This window comes from Carassius gibelio, chromosome A8, assembly GCF_023724105.1.
Source record: "Carassius gibelio isolate Cgi1373 ecotype wild population from Czech Republic chromosome A8, carGib1.2-hapl.c, whole genome shotgun sequence".
Lineage (NCBI taxonomy): Eukaryota > Metazoa > Chordata > Actinopteri > Cypriniformes > Cyprinidae > Carassius > Carassius gibelio.
In genome coordinates this window covers 5,250,781-5,266,306 of record NC_068378.1, presented here as the reverse complement: position 1 = coordinate 5,266,306, position 15,526 = coordinate 5,250,781, and the positions used below count along the sequence as shown (strand labels likewise).

Here is a 15,526-nt window from a genome sequence, read left to right as displayed (position 1 = left end):
TATCTATTATTTGATCCAGAGCAAATAGTTTTGTCTGAGGGCAAAATCTCATCATGTTTTATTTAACTTTAATTCTGTTTATCAGAGCGCTGCCTTTGCACTTTTGACTGATCAAGCTTTATGATGCCTGTTGTTGCATATTAAATATTATTATTTAATAAATAATATTTTATATAAATAGTAGTATTTAAAAATATGATTTAGTATCTAGGCAGTAAAGACTTTTATATTGAAACAGACTGAAACAAACAAGGAAGTTATTTTTACTTTCTCCAACAGGTTGTAAGATGGAGCCAACAAACACACTGAGCAGCACTGACATCAGAAATCACCCTTTACATATGAAAGGACAGTACAACAATGATATCGCTTTCCTCAGAGGACATCCAAAAGCAAGGCGCAGGCGCAAGTGTGTTTGCTAGTTTCAGTCCAGTGCATTTTCCCGGCCATCGCCATGCGTTTAATTAGCAAATGCATTTGCGCTCATTTTTGTGCCCATGGGCATGCTGGTCTAAAAAAAAAGGTTATTAGCATTGCTATTTTAAGGAGCTGAAAATAGACTGCGCCATAGGCCAACTCATACCTGATCTAAAGTCTGGCACAATGTTTTATTGTGAATATGAGACTGAGCTGAAGAATGAATGCTGTATCAGATGCAGATACTGTATTTTTCGGACTATAAGTCACACCTAAGTAGAAGTCGCATCAGTCCAAAAAAACGTCATGACGAGGAAAAAAAACATATATAAGTCGCACTGGATTGTAAGTCGCATTTATTTAGAACAGGGGCAGCGTTAGGGGTGGGCTAAGGGGGCTGGAGCCCCAAATGTTTTCAGTAAAGCCCAGAATGTTTTTATTATCACCATGCCATCAATGAGTTTTCATGCCCAATAAAGTAATTTATATTAGAATGTAATTAAATAAATAAATAAATCTCTCGACTTTGACGTCTACAGTGTCTGTCAATTTACGCGTTGTCGTTCACACCCGACGAAGACCGCTCACTTAGTCTAGTGCTTCTGACTGACATGTAAACTGTCCAACCATCGATGAGCGTCTGTACGATCCAGCCAATGAAATGAGATCTTTTGGAGCCAGGCGGTTTGTTTGCGTGTAGTATTTTACTAGATCAATTTATTTGAAAATTAAAATGGATATTTCAAAATTCTTCAAAAAGAACACTTGAACGCCAGGATACAACAGCTTCAGGTATCTGTAAATTTTAATCATTGTATTATATTTCTTTTTCGGTTTTAAACTGTGTCTGATTTAACGTTACATTTTGAACATCTAAACAGTTAACAGCTGCGCAGCAGTCTTTAGGACACACACACACACAGAGCGGTCTGTGGCAGACTTTTTGTGTCATGGCAACAATGCAATAAACAAGCTAATAATAAAAAAAAAAACATTTTGCAAAGGAAATGGTTCCAAACAAAGCATGCTGTTGTGCTCTGTAGCAACACACAGCGGTGTTTATTGAATCAATTTGCTTGAGTAAATGATTCACTGACCCATTCATAAAAACAGTTGCTTACTTTTTTTTCTGAATGAATAATCTGTTTCAAATGAATCCATTAATTAAATGACTCACTCATTAAGGCAATGGCATGCCGAAGTATCATTCACATTTTTTTTCAGAATTTCATATTTCTGTATTCCAAATTTTATATTTGATGGATTTTTCTGGGCTAAGCCCCGGATCTCCACTGACCCTAGAACCGCCCCTGATTTAGAACCAAGAACCAAGAGAAAATATAACACGTTTTGACATTACTCAAACATGTTCTTTGAGATTCACCAATATAAAATCATTATATTGGCCATCAGTCACCCTGTCCTGTAGATGTTGGTCGGCTGACGGCTAGAATTTTAGTGAAGTTTAATGAGATGATTAATACCTGTGTTTTGTGACCGGTTTCGTCCTCCTCATATTCCGTGTCATTTTCTGTGTCGACCTCCGTGGCTTCATTCTCATCGCTCTCATCCACTACATCATCCACTAACACCATCGAACACACAGAGATCCGTTACCACTTACTCACGCCTAACATCACTGACAACTACACTCCACATCAGTTTATAACACGGTGTACAAAGAAGTGAGTGAGCACATCAAACAGCATTTGCAACCAATTTTTCTTCTGTAAGGAGACATATTTTGAAAGTACAAACAGTGCATTTTGATTTCATTTTGACTTTCGAGATTGATCAATTATCATGCAACAAGACCAATAACAATGATACCCTTCTGGCGGTGGTGAGTGTGTTTTACCTCCAGGTGGCTGGTTGTACAGCTGCGCCACCGGTCCACCAGCTGGTATGTGTGGTAGCGGGTGGTGAAAGACACTTTTAATAGTAGGCAGTGGTAGGCGGTTCTTTGGAAAGCACTTCCTCATAATTAGGCTGGAGGTATTGACCAATGGATCCAGCGTCCGGACAGACAGGCACTCCTGAAACACATTATAGTTATATCACTTTATACTGTACACTTCCATGAAAATACAAATTAAATACAAATTTATCCAACACTTTCATACAGTGGATGTGTTATAAAGGATCCTCATGCCATTGGCGTCTATGAAAGCCTTCCTGCCAAGCTTAATGTTAGTGAGGTTTTTGATGCATCCCAGAATGCTTTTGCGGACGACCACATGGCGGTGGCGTGTATCATTGCGGTGCCAATCTTGGTAGATCGCGAGTAGCGTGGGAAGGTATCCTCTGTCCACTGCCCGCCGGGCATTCATTCCTGAAGAGCACACGCACAAGAGAGCGGTGATAGACGTCACTAACCGAGCTGCAACAACATGTATTGTTCTAGCTGTGTGTGTGTGTGTATGTGTGTGTGTGTATATTATATATATATACACATATATATACAGTGCTCAGCATAAATGAGTACACCCCCTTTAAAAAGTACAAATTCAATCAGTAGCTCAATGAACAAAAGAACAATTTCCAAACTTTTCACAAGGCTGAGTTTTATTGAACACTTATTTAACTCCATAACATGAAATTAAAGGTTAATAATATAACTTGGATCACAAAATCTTCAGTTTTACTCAAATTAGTTGAAGCAAAAATGAATACACCCCACAACAAAAACTACTAAATCTAGTATTTTGTATGAGCACCATGATTTTTAAGGACAGCACCAAGTCTTCTAGGCATGGAACGAACAAGTTGACGACATATTGCAACATCTATCTTTTTCCATTCTTCAAGAATAACCTCTTTTAGAGCCTGGATGCTGGTTGGGGAGTGTTTCTCAACTTGTCGCTTCAGAGTTCCCCACAGGTGTTCGATTGGGTTCAGATCAGGAGACATACTTGGCCATTCAATCACCTTCACCCGGTTCTTCTTCAGAAATGCCACAGTAGCTTTAGATGTGTTTTGGATCGTTGTCATGTTGGAAAAGTGCACGACGACCAAGTGCACGGAGTGATGGCAGCATCTTCTCCTTCAGTATAGAGCAGTACATTGTTGAGTTCATGATACCATCAATGAAATGCAGCTCCCCAACACTAGCAGCACTCATGCAGCTCCACATAAGGACTCTGCCACCACCATGTTTCACTGTAGGCACCATGCATTTTTCTTTGAAATCCTCACCTTTACGACGCCATACAGTTTTTAAACCATTAGTTCCAAAAACAGTGATCTTTGTCTCATCACTCCAGAGTATAGAGTCCCAGTAGTCTTCATCTTTTTCAGCATGGGCCCTAGCAAATTCTAGGCGTGCTTTTTTGTGCATGGGTTTTAGGAGAGGCTTCCTTCGTGGACGATACCCATGCATGCCATTCCTCTGCAGTGTGCGTCGTATGGTGTCACGGGAAACGGTCACTCCAGTTTGGCTTTCTACTGCTTTAGCTAACTGCAGTGAATTTGCATGGCGATTTTCTTCAACCCTTCTCATCAGAAGACGCTCCTGTCGAGATGTTAACTTCCGTGGACGGCCTGGACGTCTCTGTAAGATGGTTGCACTTCCATCTTTCTTAAATTTTTGGATCACCTTTGCTACAGTATTTTGACTGATATGTAAAGCTTTGCTGATCTTCTTGTAGCCCTCACCTTTTTTGTGTAAAGAAACTATTTCCTTTCTCAGATTCTGTGATATTTCTTTTCCATGGGGAGCCATTGCTGACAGCATGAAATGCTTTTCTTTAAGTAATGCCCTTTTAAAGTCACCTGTCTGCTGGACACCTCTTAAATGAATCATTAGACTCACCTGTGGTTGAATGCCTGTTAATTAGAATTTTGCAGTCTTAAGTGTAGCTTTTCTCCTAAGACTATAATTTGGGTGTACTCATTTTTGCAACATGGGCTTGAATGAATTTGTTAGGAAAATCACTTTTTTGTGTGTGAAAATTAACAAATCTTGTTTGCAATCAATGGCCCACATTTGTGGGAGTATTTTGTAGTATATTATCTCATAGAAAATGTTGATTCTGAAAGGAAACTAAATGTTTTCTGACAAATGTAGTGGGGTGTACTCATTTATGCTGAGCACTGTATGTATGTATGTATGTATGTATATATATATATATAGTACCTTTCAAAAATGTTGGGGGTCGGTAAGGTTTTTCATTTGTTTGTTTATGCTCTATATTTAAACATATTTTAAAATGTAATTTATTCCTGTGATGAAAAGCTGAATTTTCAACATCATTACTCCAATCTTCTAATATTTTAATATGCTGATTTGCTGCTCAAGAAACATTTCTGATTATTATCAATCTTTGAAACAGTTGTGCTGCCTCATATATATATATATGAGTGTTTTAAAAATCAGAATTAATTTGAAATAGAAATGTTCTTTAACAATGTGAAAGCCTTTACTGACATTTTTTTTAATCAATTTTAAGAATTTTGTATATTAAATACTGACACCAAACTTATGTACAATATATAACAGTAATATTTAATATAAATATATAAATAATAATAATATTTCCAAAAATCGACAGTAAAATATTACATTTTATTTGTATAGACATTAAATCACTATTTTCATTCTAATTAAGCACTATTTACATGTATATTTCCATTGCCATTATGTAGCTTTATGATTGATTAATTTTATTACTGTAATACGAAAAATGTGAATAAATATAACAATGCCTAAATTAAAAGTACAACAAACTACCCTGATTTAATCAGCATTAGAATTAAAATGACTCAATTTATACTTTTTATGTCTTTCTCTCTATTTTGGTCTGTAATATTAACATGTTTTGACAAGTTGTGTGAGAATCATCCAAGCAGGCATCTTACCGGACTTCAGTAAAGCCGCCAGTGTGTCCAAGGCCACCCTGATTCGGAAAAGAACAAATTAATTAATCGAATCAAACATTCACATTTTTTGTTTTCATCACATATTTGGTGATTAGTATCATTCCTGTAACAATTATATGTTTCTCAGATCTGGTAAACATGCACACACAACATACTTCATCAGAGTGGTGCTCTTTTTGCTGAAGGGTCCGATGATTTCAAACATGATCTCCAAAGCGCCACTTTTTCCCAGCGACACGGCATTTACCACTACAAGAAAAGACAATTTGATTAATGCCTCACTGTAGTGATGCACTAAAGAAACGTAAACCTTCTCGTAAATGTACTACAGGGCACATGAAGTGAGTGAACGTACGGTTGCCTGAGTAGACCCGAAGCACCTGAAGGCACGGCAGCAACAGCTTGTGGTTCTGCAGATTATGCTTCACTAGATTCAAAGTCACATTCAGAACCCCGTTCAGACGCGCTTTTACGCCAAACTTCCTGTCTGAAGAGGAAGTGATGTCACTGTTCATTTGTCCACAGATTCAGATAAAAATATAAATCTGTATTTACAAGAAATTGTTTGGATTGTACCAAATCTAGTGTCTGGCAATGCTAAATCAAGTTGTGGTGTCCTCAAACCTTTGGGGCCGACTTTGACCATTAGAGTATGAATGTGAAGCATTAGTTCCTCATTGGCCGGAGGGTCTTTGCTGGAGCTCACCAGCAGCTGCAGCAGAATGGCTGTTCCTCCCTTAGACACAAACATGCCGGTCCTGCGTCCTCCACCTAAACCAACACAGCAGCAAGAGGACGCCTGCTTTTACATTTTCACATTTCATTTGAATTAGAATTTCATTAAACCTTTTGTATTTTTTCTTTATTTCAGTTTGAATCATTTTGAATTTTTTAGTAAAAAATAAAATAAAAAATAGGTTAACCTTGTAAAGCCTGACATATTACATACGTGTTTTGAACCTTTAGATAAAATACAAACCAACAAAAACAAACAACATATCATAGTCATCATATCATAGTATGATATAGTATAAATATAGAGCTCAGACTCGAGGTGGTTAAAAAAAAAACCTCAGTTTGGTGCAGATGCAGATATCTACCGCATTTTCCGAACTATAAGTCGCACTTTTTTCCATAGTTTGGCTGGTCCTGCGACTTATAGTCAGGTGCGACTTATTTATAAAAATTAATTTGACATGAACCGAGAGAAATGATCCAAGAGAAATGATCCAAGAGAAAACATTACCGTCTCCAGCTGTGAGAGGGTGCTCTATGCTGCTCAGTGCTCCTGTAGTCTACACTGAAGACATAGAGCGCCCTCTCGCGGCTGGAGACGGTAATGTTTTCTCTTGGTTCTAAATAAATGCGACTTATAGTCAGGTGCGTCTTATATATGTTTTTTTTCCTCATCATGACGTATTTTGGGACTGATGCGACGTATACTCAGGTGCGACTTATAGTCCGAAAAAGACGGTATATGAACAAAAAGCAAGAAATTAGCTTGTAATATAAATTAACGAGATCCTTAACAGTATAGCATAGTATAGACTGTTTACTGTACTTACATACATAACTATCAGTTGCGCTAGAATTAGGGGCTGTTTACATGACAACGATTTCAGCCATTTAACCATTTAATGTTTTGCCTGTGATTTTACACAACAACGGCATTGTGGGTACTGAAAATGCATATTTTTGAAAACGAGTTTCAAAGTTCAAGTTATCGTTTCTGTGTAAACATCCAATACAGGAATCTTTGACAACAGTGATGTCATGCGCGTGTGTAGTACTTGTTAGGTATGTAGACAAACGCACTACGTGTCAATTTTAAAGGCAAGTGCGAACAAACATACACATCCATGGTACTATTGTTGCTGCTCAAGAGTTTGATAAAGCTTCTTCAACAAAGTTTGGATTTACTTCACCAATATTACAATTAACAATGGAGACACATAATATACAACATATAATCGTTACTTCCCTACAGGTACTGTTTACTAACAAGGTGACAGCGTCAACTACTGGCCTGGCATACGTAATACAGCTTTTTTTGCCGTTGTGTAAACGCAAATCATTTTGTAAACATTGTTGTGTATACTTGAAACTTTTTAAAAATGCAAGAGAAAAACTTTTCCATTTTTGGCTGCACAGTTGTCATGTTGATGTAGCCTTAGAGAGCGCAGTTCCAAAAAAAGCGCTAATGTGAGTCGAAATTTCTAGTGGTGATTTACTGACTATGTGCATATTAAAGAGCACAGACGCAGCCGGATCATTTCCATAATGACCGACACAATCTACCAAGTGCAGCGCAAATTAGCATCTGCTTTTTAAGACATGCTTTTTTGGAGTGTAAAAAAAATTACGCAAATACCAGTAATTACCAGAGCACTAACCTTAGTAAATCGCATTGCATCATTCATTTTAAAGGTGCTGTAGGGAACTTTTGTAAAAAAAATATTTTTTACATATTTGTTAAACCTGTCATTATGTCCTGACAGTAGAATATGAGACAGATAATCTGTGAAAAAATCAAGCTCCTCTGGCTCCTCCCAGTGTCCTATTGCCATTTGCAGAAAGTCATGCGCTCCCGGTAAAAAACAACCAATCAGAGCTGCGCTCCGTAACTTTGTTTGTGTTCAAAATTTAGAAAAATGTATATAATAAGCGAGTACACCATGAATCTATTTTTCAAACCGTGTTTTTAGCTTGTCCTGAATCACTAGGGTGCACCTATAATAAGTGTTTATATTCGGACTACTTCGGGGGTACCGCGGCGGAGTAACCCAGTACCTTTGTGATTCTTCATAGACATAAACAGAGAGAAGTAGTTCCGGCTACGATGTTCTTCCGCAAGACGCAAGCAGTTCTGTTCATTAACCGCTAGAGCTTCAAAAGTTACCTACCGCAGCTTTAATACTCTCCTAAAACATACATTTTGCATCTGAAAAGGAAACTCTTACAAATGCATATCCACTAAGGTCATGTGCAAAAAAATACAAATAAAATAAAAAAACTGTTTGCGCCTTTTCCGTGCTAATTCTTCACTGCGTTACATTATTTTAGCGCCAAAAAATGTTAGGAAATCTGTCTGTTTATCTCCCAATAATACATCTTAGAAAGATTCTGTTTTATGATCAAAGCTCTGTAGGTTTTATTGTGGGGGCAAAACATACAATGCAATGCAATTGAATGACGAGTGAGAAGTAAAACAAATAAACGGTCCTCAAGAGCCTGATGATCATATAAAGGATGCTTTAAAGGGTTAATTTTGGCATATACTATTAATATTAACACTTTAGTATAGGGACCAATTCCCACTATTAACTAGTTGCTTATTACCATGCCAGTTATTAACATATTGGCCTTTATTAGTACATAACGCACATTAATTAGAAGTTCATTGAAGCAAAAGTCATAGTTAATGGTTTGTTAATAGCGAGAATCGGATCTCAAAATAAAGTGTGACCAATATGTGATTAAACTATTTTATTTTACAGCTTTATTTCAATGAACAAAAACATATTTTAATAGTTTTAGTTTTAGATAACATGGGCATCAAAAACTGAAACTCACCCACGTTCAACAGTTCATTCAAGATAGCGAGGATATTGAGAGTGGTCTGCAAATCCCGTGTATTCTGGAGAAAAACAAGTGGATTAGCAATTGAAAAGCACTTCAAGTTAAGCTGCGATGAAACGGATGGATTAAAGTCATCAGTACCTCCAGAGACGACAGAATGACCTCCATCCCACCAGCGCCTTTAGACGTCACCTCCTTACGGGTCTTCTCTGAAACATGACCAAACATACTCTTAGCACACCACCCATGATTTAACTTATTGACGCACGTTGACAGGTCTTAAAAATAGAGCACAAAGTACCATAGAAGCATCTGTAAACTCAACAGACTAAAGACCACACAGTCACGTTAAAAGAAAACCCTGCGGAGGAACTTCTATAATCAACACTTCGTGAAGAGTAAGTTTGGTCGGTGTTAAATATCATTGAATGTGCTTGAGTCATGCATGCCAAGATCCGTCTTAAATGACAGAGAGACACAGCCGCTCCATCTACCATTAACAGCTAAAGAACTTGTTACATATCCCAGCATGGATGTACACACACACACACTGAAATAAAAAGTGCTGTGCAAATCAGAAAGTGGTGACAGGGCAGAAGGCCCAAGTCCATAAATTAATCAAATCTAAACATTTATGCAACCATTTGATTTCTTTATCTGCTTTAGAATTTTACTGGAAAAAAAAAACAAATAATAATAATAAATTTAAATAGATAATAGAACAATGCATTAAATAATGCTATTTATTTCAGTGGTTAGTCCTTTGTTCAATAGAATGCAAGTTTGTTCATTCATAGCTTGTTGAATTTTAGTGATAATCAATCATTAAAATGAGCTAAAATGAAACATAATTATTACTATTACACTGAAATTCAACATATTTATTAATTCAAATGATGTATTACATGATAAAGTTGAAATGCATTTAATAAAGAGATATGCACAGATTTGTTTAGTTGAGTGTGAGAGATTTATTCATTGGTTTTTTATTAATACTAAATGTTCAAACTTTACTGAAAATGAAATTAATATAAATATTTCTAAAAAATGCACTTTTACAATAAACATTACAGGCAAAATCTTGATGCTAATGATTAAAATACTAAAATGTCTCATTTTAAATTTGATTTATCATAGGGGCTGCAACACTTCGTTAAGTGTGAACCTTTTTCTGTTTTAATAACTAACCGTCGTGTATCATAAGCATTATTAGGAAACATTTCACAGGAGTAGCAGCTGTAAGAAGCAGCTTAACATAATGAACGATGCATTTAGCCGTGTGAGCGTGTCCCGCTCTGATCTTACCGGGGCTGGACGGGGGCCGACACAAACCGCCTGTCTTCCTTCTGGCATGGCTTCTGTAGTCCATCTTTATTCTCAACACAACCCACTCTTATGCCTCTTCTCATAACTTGTATGCACTCCAGCGCTTCATCCATAACACTGGGGAAATTCTACACCGGTGTAATCATATTTCACACAGAAGCAGAGCCCTCCTACTGCCCAGGTGCTGTCAGTCAAAACACACACGCCTTCAAAGCCCACAGCAGATCAATGACCGTCACGAGCCTGAGAGGATATGGCCAAGAATGTGAAGGGGAACTGAACGGCTAAAGAGAGAGCGAGCGAGCGAGAGAGAGTGCGAGAGAGGCGCAAGAGGTGACCACTGGGAGACATGGGAACTCTTGCTGATGGCATCGCGTGGGGTCACTGTGCAGACAGTGGAGATATTACACATATGCGGTGTATGGTTACGGGCAGCAGGGGTCAGAGGGAAGAACAAACCAATGCTGGATATCCCAGAGCTGACACATTTCACAGCTGATCTCTTCTGCGTCTCAGGGCCTGTTCATTTATATTAGGACTGTGCAAATAATCGAATGCGATTATCGTGTGCATCTCGTCAGTGTGATTAGTCGTTAATCTCCATCACCTGCTTTCACATAGAATGGCATTTACGCTCACTAGCTACGCAATGTCACGTTCATTATCAAAGGCTAGGGATGTAACGATTAACCGCGAGCCGGTTGAAAATCAAGTATAAAATAAAATAATAAAATTTCAAATGTGTGACGATTCAAATCGGTTGAGATGCTAAACAAATCACGATTCAGTTAGTGGTAGTAGTTTATATGAAGGTTACTGTCTTTAGAAGAGTTCAGATGGTATTTTTTCTTCTCATCTTGTCTCTGTGTGATGCATATTAAAGTTAATAAATGCAGCGCTGCTTTGTTTACAGCGGTAACCAAGGAAACACTTGAAGCTCCACCTGCTGGCAGAGAGTGAATCTGCGTCTCGTTCAGCTCGTCTGCTGTTTCTGATTCATGCTGATATTTTTATGTATAGTTTCACAAAACTGAAGTCAAATCATTCTGTTTTTGATTCAAAATTTCTAAATTATACAATGTAATTTAGATTAAACACTGCTTGTGTTGCATGTATGCAGCATCTGTTTGGATCATGATTAAAATGCAATGGCTGCCTCTAATTTAAAAAGGAAAGAGCACAGACAAAGCCTTATTTTGTTTATATGAAGACATTTATTTTATTTGTGTAACTTACAGTATTTATTTGATTTAGGGCTTGTTTTAAATTTTTTATATAGTTTTGTTATTTACATTTACATTATATTTAAATTTGGTCAATAAGCAGTCGCTTTTATTCAAAGCAACTTACAAATGATGACCATAAAAGCAATCAAAATCAACAAAAGAGGAATATTATGCAAGTGCTAGATTAGTATATTTTTATAGTTATATTTCAGTTTCACGAATAAATGTACAGCATTTTGTCCAAGCAATAATAAAAAGGACACATTTAATTCATAATTTGTCTTAAATATAGTTTTGTTAAAAAAATAAAATGGTGAATCGAATTGAATCGTGAGTTGAGTGAATCGTTACATCGGCGATAATGAACGCGATATTGTGTAGCTTGTCAGGGAACTACAGAGACAGCCTGAGCTTTTGTGCTAAACACAGCTATAGACGGTTTCAACGGCATCAACATAAACAAATATTTAAACATAAATGTAAGGAATTATTATTATTAAACGTGCAGTACGTAACGTTACGTTACTCATGTTTATTTAACGAAGCCTTTTTGAAAATCGATCAGTTTTAAAATTGTGGCGAGTCTCCAAAAATAAATAAATGTATGGGAAACACATCCCGCAGCACAGCCACCTGAGCCCAACTTCAGTCTACTCATCACCTTGGCTTTAACTGCGTTTGTAGATGGCACCGCAGCCAGACCGATATACACAACACAGACCGGAAGTTAACTTAGGTCCAGGCACGTGCGCCCGATGAAACAGTCTATAGTTTCAGATAAAAAAAAGAAAGAAAACAAAAAGACAAATTGTGCAAATGATTGGGTAAATAGCAGAGACAGGCCCGGTCCTATTGGGCGCTCAAACTAAATCAAGAGCACCGTCAGCTGAAGCTGAAGCTTTATAACAGATCTGGCAAACCATCCAGTGCATGTTTGCGTTTGCGTTTGCATTCTGCTCTGGTTTCTCTTAACAATGCATTTTTGCAACATTGAGACTTTTCCGTTTCTAAATTTCTTGATTTCATTTGAAACGTCAGAGTTTTGTCCAATGTTGAGCTCTGCACACTCACGAATCATCTCATTTTCACCAAGTACAGAAGACTCATCATACAGTGTAGAGATATTCGCGGATTATAATGGAACTTCGTGAGACGACGGTGAACTATGACGAGTGACAGCTTTTTAGTGTTCATAGCGTTCTTTGTGCCATAGCAATGGACCAACACAAACCTATATATCAAAATATATATGCATTAAGGTTAGAGGCCCTAATTTCAGAAGCACCCTCAGTGATTTGATTCTGGAAGAGGGCCTGAACAGAGAACACCACAGCCATTATAACAGAAAAAAAAATAGCTTGTAAGCTTGTACAAGCTTTGTTTTTTCGCAGAGTGAAGTAATGTAATGTACATATTTGTTTATTACACATTTATTAAACTTAATTTCATGGTCCATGAGCACTAAGCTTCCCATTATGCTCCAAAGTCTCCAATCAACATGAAGTAGGCATACTGCTCAATAGATACTCAAGATTAAACTGTGTGTGTTATGTCTGCTTTAACCAGCAGTCGATTACTATATTACTGGCAAAAGTCAACATGAATTCCATTCAACAGTATAATCTAATGACTTAATAGTTACTTGGCTATTGGTTAGCATTAGTTTAGTAATTCTGATGATATATCATCAAGACAGCATTCTTGATTTTGCACAGAAAGAGTAAAAACTTTTAATAAGAAAGTAAAGATCAGTTTGATTTGGACTAAATCTTGGTTTTATGGTGATGATCCCAGTGTCAGCTCACCTTGAGTCTGGAGGAGGTGGAGGATTTTGCCTGTGATCTGCCGGATGGCGTCATTGTCAGAGACTTTATGGTCCTCGTTCAGTCTTTCCAGCTGACTCAGCAACATCAGCACACGGGAAGCACTGGGAACACAGGAAACCATCACCACGGGCCAAAGCTTGCTACATAGGAAAGATGTCTCGCACCTCTTTAGGCAACATCAGGCAGTCATCAAGCTGCCAATGTATACTGCATATCATCATCACAGAGCTGCTAATGAATGTGTGTGTGTGTTTGTGTGTGTGTTTATAAAAGGGGAAAATCTAACCTTTTTTCTGTCGCCATTTTGGGTTTACTCATTTCTTGTCACATTCAATAAGACGTCAAACTGACTGCCGAGGGGAAGAAAAACGTACAAAATGCATTTATGTAGAAAATCAAATTAGAGTATCAAGTCACACCAATGCTTTAAACAACTACACCGTGAGCTCATCCAGCAACACTATGGAAGGCTACTTGAACCATAAGCATCCTACCTACCCAAAGATGGAAAACGGGAGCAAGGACTGTGTCTCAAAACCTAGTGAGCAACCGATTTATACCACCACCCACTTATCAGAGCCAGCTGGGCTGCCAAACTAGATAACATCGCTGGGCGTCATTGTCTATCAGTCAACACAGACACCATTTTTGGGCATCAAACCCTAGAAAGCTGACAGTATATATAACATTTTGGGTATTGTAGTATATTGGACACCAATTTTGGGCATCGAAATCTATTGAGCTTTCTATTGAGATCATATTTTGTCAGCTGATGTGAAAGAAAAAAAAAACCAGCTACACTGAAACAATTAGTCGCTTATTCTGATGTGAAAGGAGAAGCTGGTGTTTCTCAGTGCATGGTGATACAAATCTGGCATTTATTTATTATTTAATTTTTTGTGTTTGCCTATGATAGAACAATTTAAAACTGACAACATAGCCTTTCTGTGTAAAGTTGCTGCATTTTTGTCCATCAGACCCTATAAGACTATTAACATATATACAGCATTTAGAGTATAAAACGCCTGTCAGACACCATTTTGGGGGCATCAACACCTACTGAACTTCCTATCTAGAGCATATCTTTGTGCTTTATGGCCATTCTGCCTATGTATATAGACTGCATTTTTGGGAATCAAACCATCGAAAGCTTTCTATATAATGTATGCATCATTTAAGGAATCAAAGCCTATATATAGTATCTTTTTTGGCATCAACATCTACTGAGCTGACCACATAAACAGCATTACTGGGCATTATAGCCTTCCTGCCCACACTGACTGCATTTTTGGACATGAAAACCTATTGAGCTGCCTTCATAGACAGCCATTTTAGAGTATTATAGGCCAGGAAGCAAGCTGTCTATGTAGGGAGCCTATTTGGTTTTGAGACACGGTCAGTGTACGAGTACAGATCAAATATACTGTATTTACATTAGGTTTTCAAACGACGCTGGTCATAGTGAATAACACTGATTACAATAAGATGCAGTTCATTCAATGAATAATTCATTTCATTGTACTTATCAGATATTAAATTGCTTAACCCCTCCTGTAAGAAGTCTAGTCATGATCGTGTCAGATCCACCTGTCCTCCAGGGAAGGCTGTTAGCACGGATCCGCTAACGGGACAGATGGTATCTGTCACTGGCAAAACAAGAGCAGAAATACAAACACATGCGTCTACCAACCTTTACAGCACGCGAGACCTGCGCCATCTGAACTCCTTACACCGCGTTCTCTTGGCAACACACACACACACACACTCACTCACGAGCCCCCTGATGCTGTTGTTATTTACTCTAACCCCCAACACACACCCGGAAGTGAGGGCGCGTCCAGTCACAGAGCTGGCGCAGAATCCATGATCTGCACGTTATCTGCCGCATCAGTCTGAAACACAGATGATTTACAGATCAGCGTCAACGCGCCGCTCAGCTTCAGCCTGACGCAGCGCAGACGTAACGTAACGTCAGCTGACATGGAGAAAAAAAAAAAAATGTATTTATTTATTTGTTTGTTTGTTTATTTGCCTGTGATTTAAAAAGTGTGATTTTGTTTCCAAATGTCTTTTAAAGTAAAAACATTGAAAAATTAAAATTGACCCCCCCTTCTTTCTGTATACCACTGACATGTTTGTTATGTGTATTTTTGTTTGTCCAATTAAATTATACTTATACCAATAATAATAATAATAATAATATTGTTTACACTTTTTTATAAATAATTTAATGGAAAAGCTCCCAAATGTGGATATTATTTACTTTGTGTGTGT

The 15,526-nt window shown here is 37.6% G+C and overlaps 1 protein-coding gene across 3 annotated transcripts in view; it reads right to left on the bottom strand.

The window, feature by feature from the left end:
* Positions 1-15,526, bottom strand: part of agtpbp1 (ATP/GTP binding carboxypeptidase 1) — a 38,826-nt gene that overhangs the window by 21,798 nt on the left and 1,502 nt on the right. The window contains exons 2-13 of one of the 3 annotated variants that reach the window (XM_052603590.1): positions 14,943-15,144; positions 13,539-13,598; positions 13,232-13,353; positions 9,016-9,083; positions 8,869-8,932; positions 5,920-6,066; positions 5,651-5,782; positions 5,451-5,544; positions 5,275-5,312; positions 2,541-2,749; positions 2,276-2,453; positions 1,902-2,002 (exon numbers count right to left, since the gene is read on the bottom strand). In XM_052603590.1, coding sequence (XP_052459550.1) covers positions 1,902-2,002; positions 2,276-2,453; positions 2,541-2,749; positions 5,275-5,312; positions 5,451-5,544; positions 5,651-5,782; positions 5,920-6,066; positions 8,869-8,932; positions 9,016-9,083; positions 13,232-13,353; positions 13,539-13,570 — 1,185 coding nt within the window. In that variant the 5' untranslated portion in view covers positions 13,571-13,598; positions 14,943-15,144. Of the gene's footprint in view, positions 1-1,901; positions 2,003-2,275; positions 2,454-2,540; positions 2,750-5,274; positions 5,313-5,450; positions 5,545-5,650; positions 5,783-5,919; positions 6,067-8,868; positions 8,933-9,015; positions 9,084-13,231; positions 13,354-13,538; positions 13,603-14,942; positions 15,204-15,526 lie in introns of those variants that run through there. The other 2 variants (XM_052603589.1, XM_052603591.1) reach the window with 2 other exon arrangements.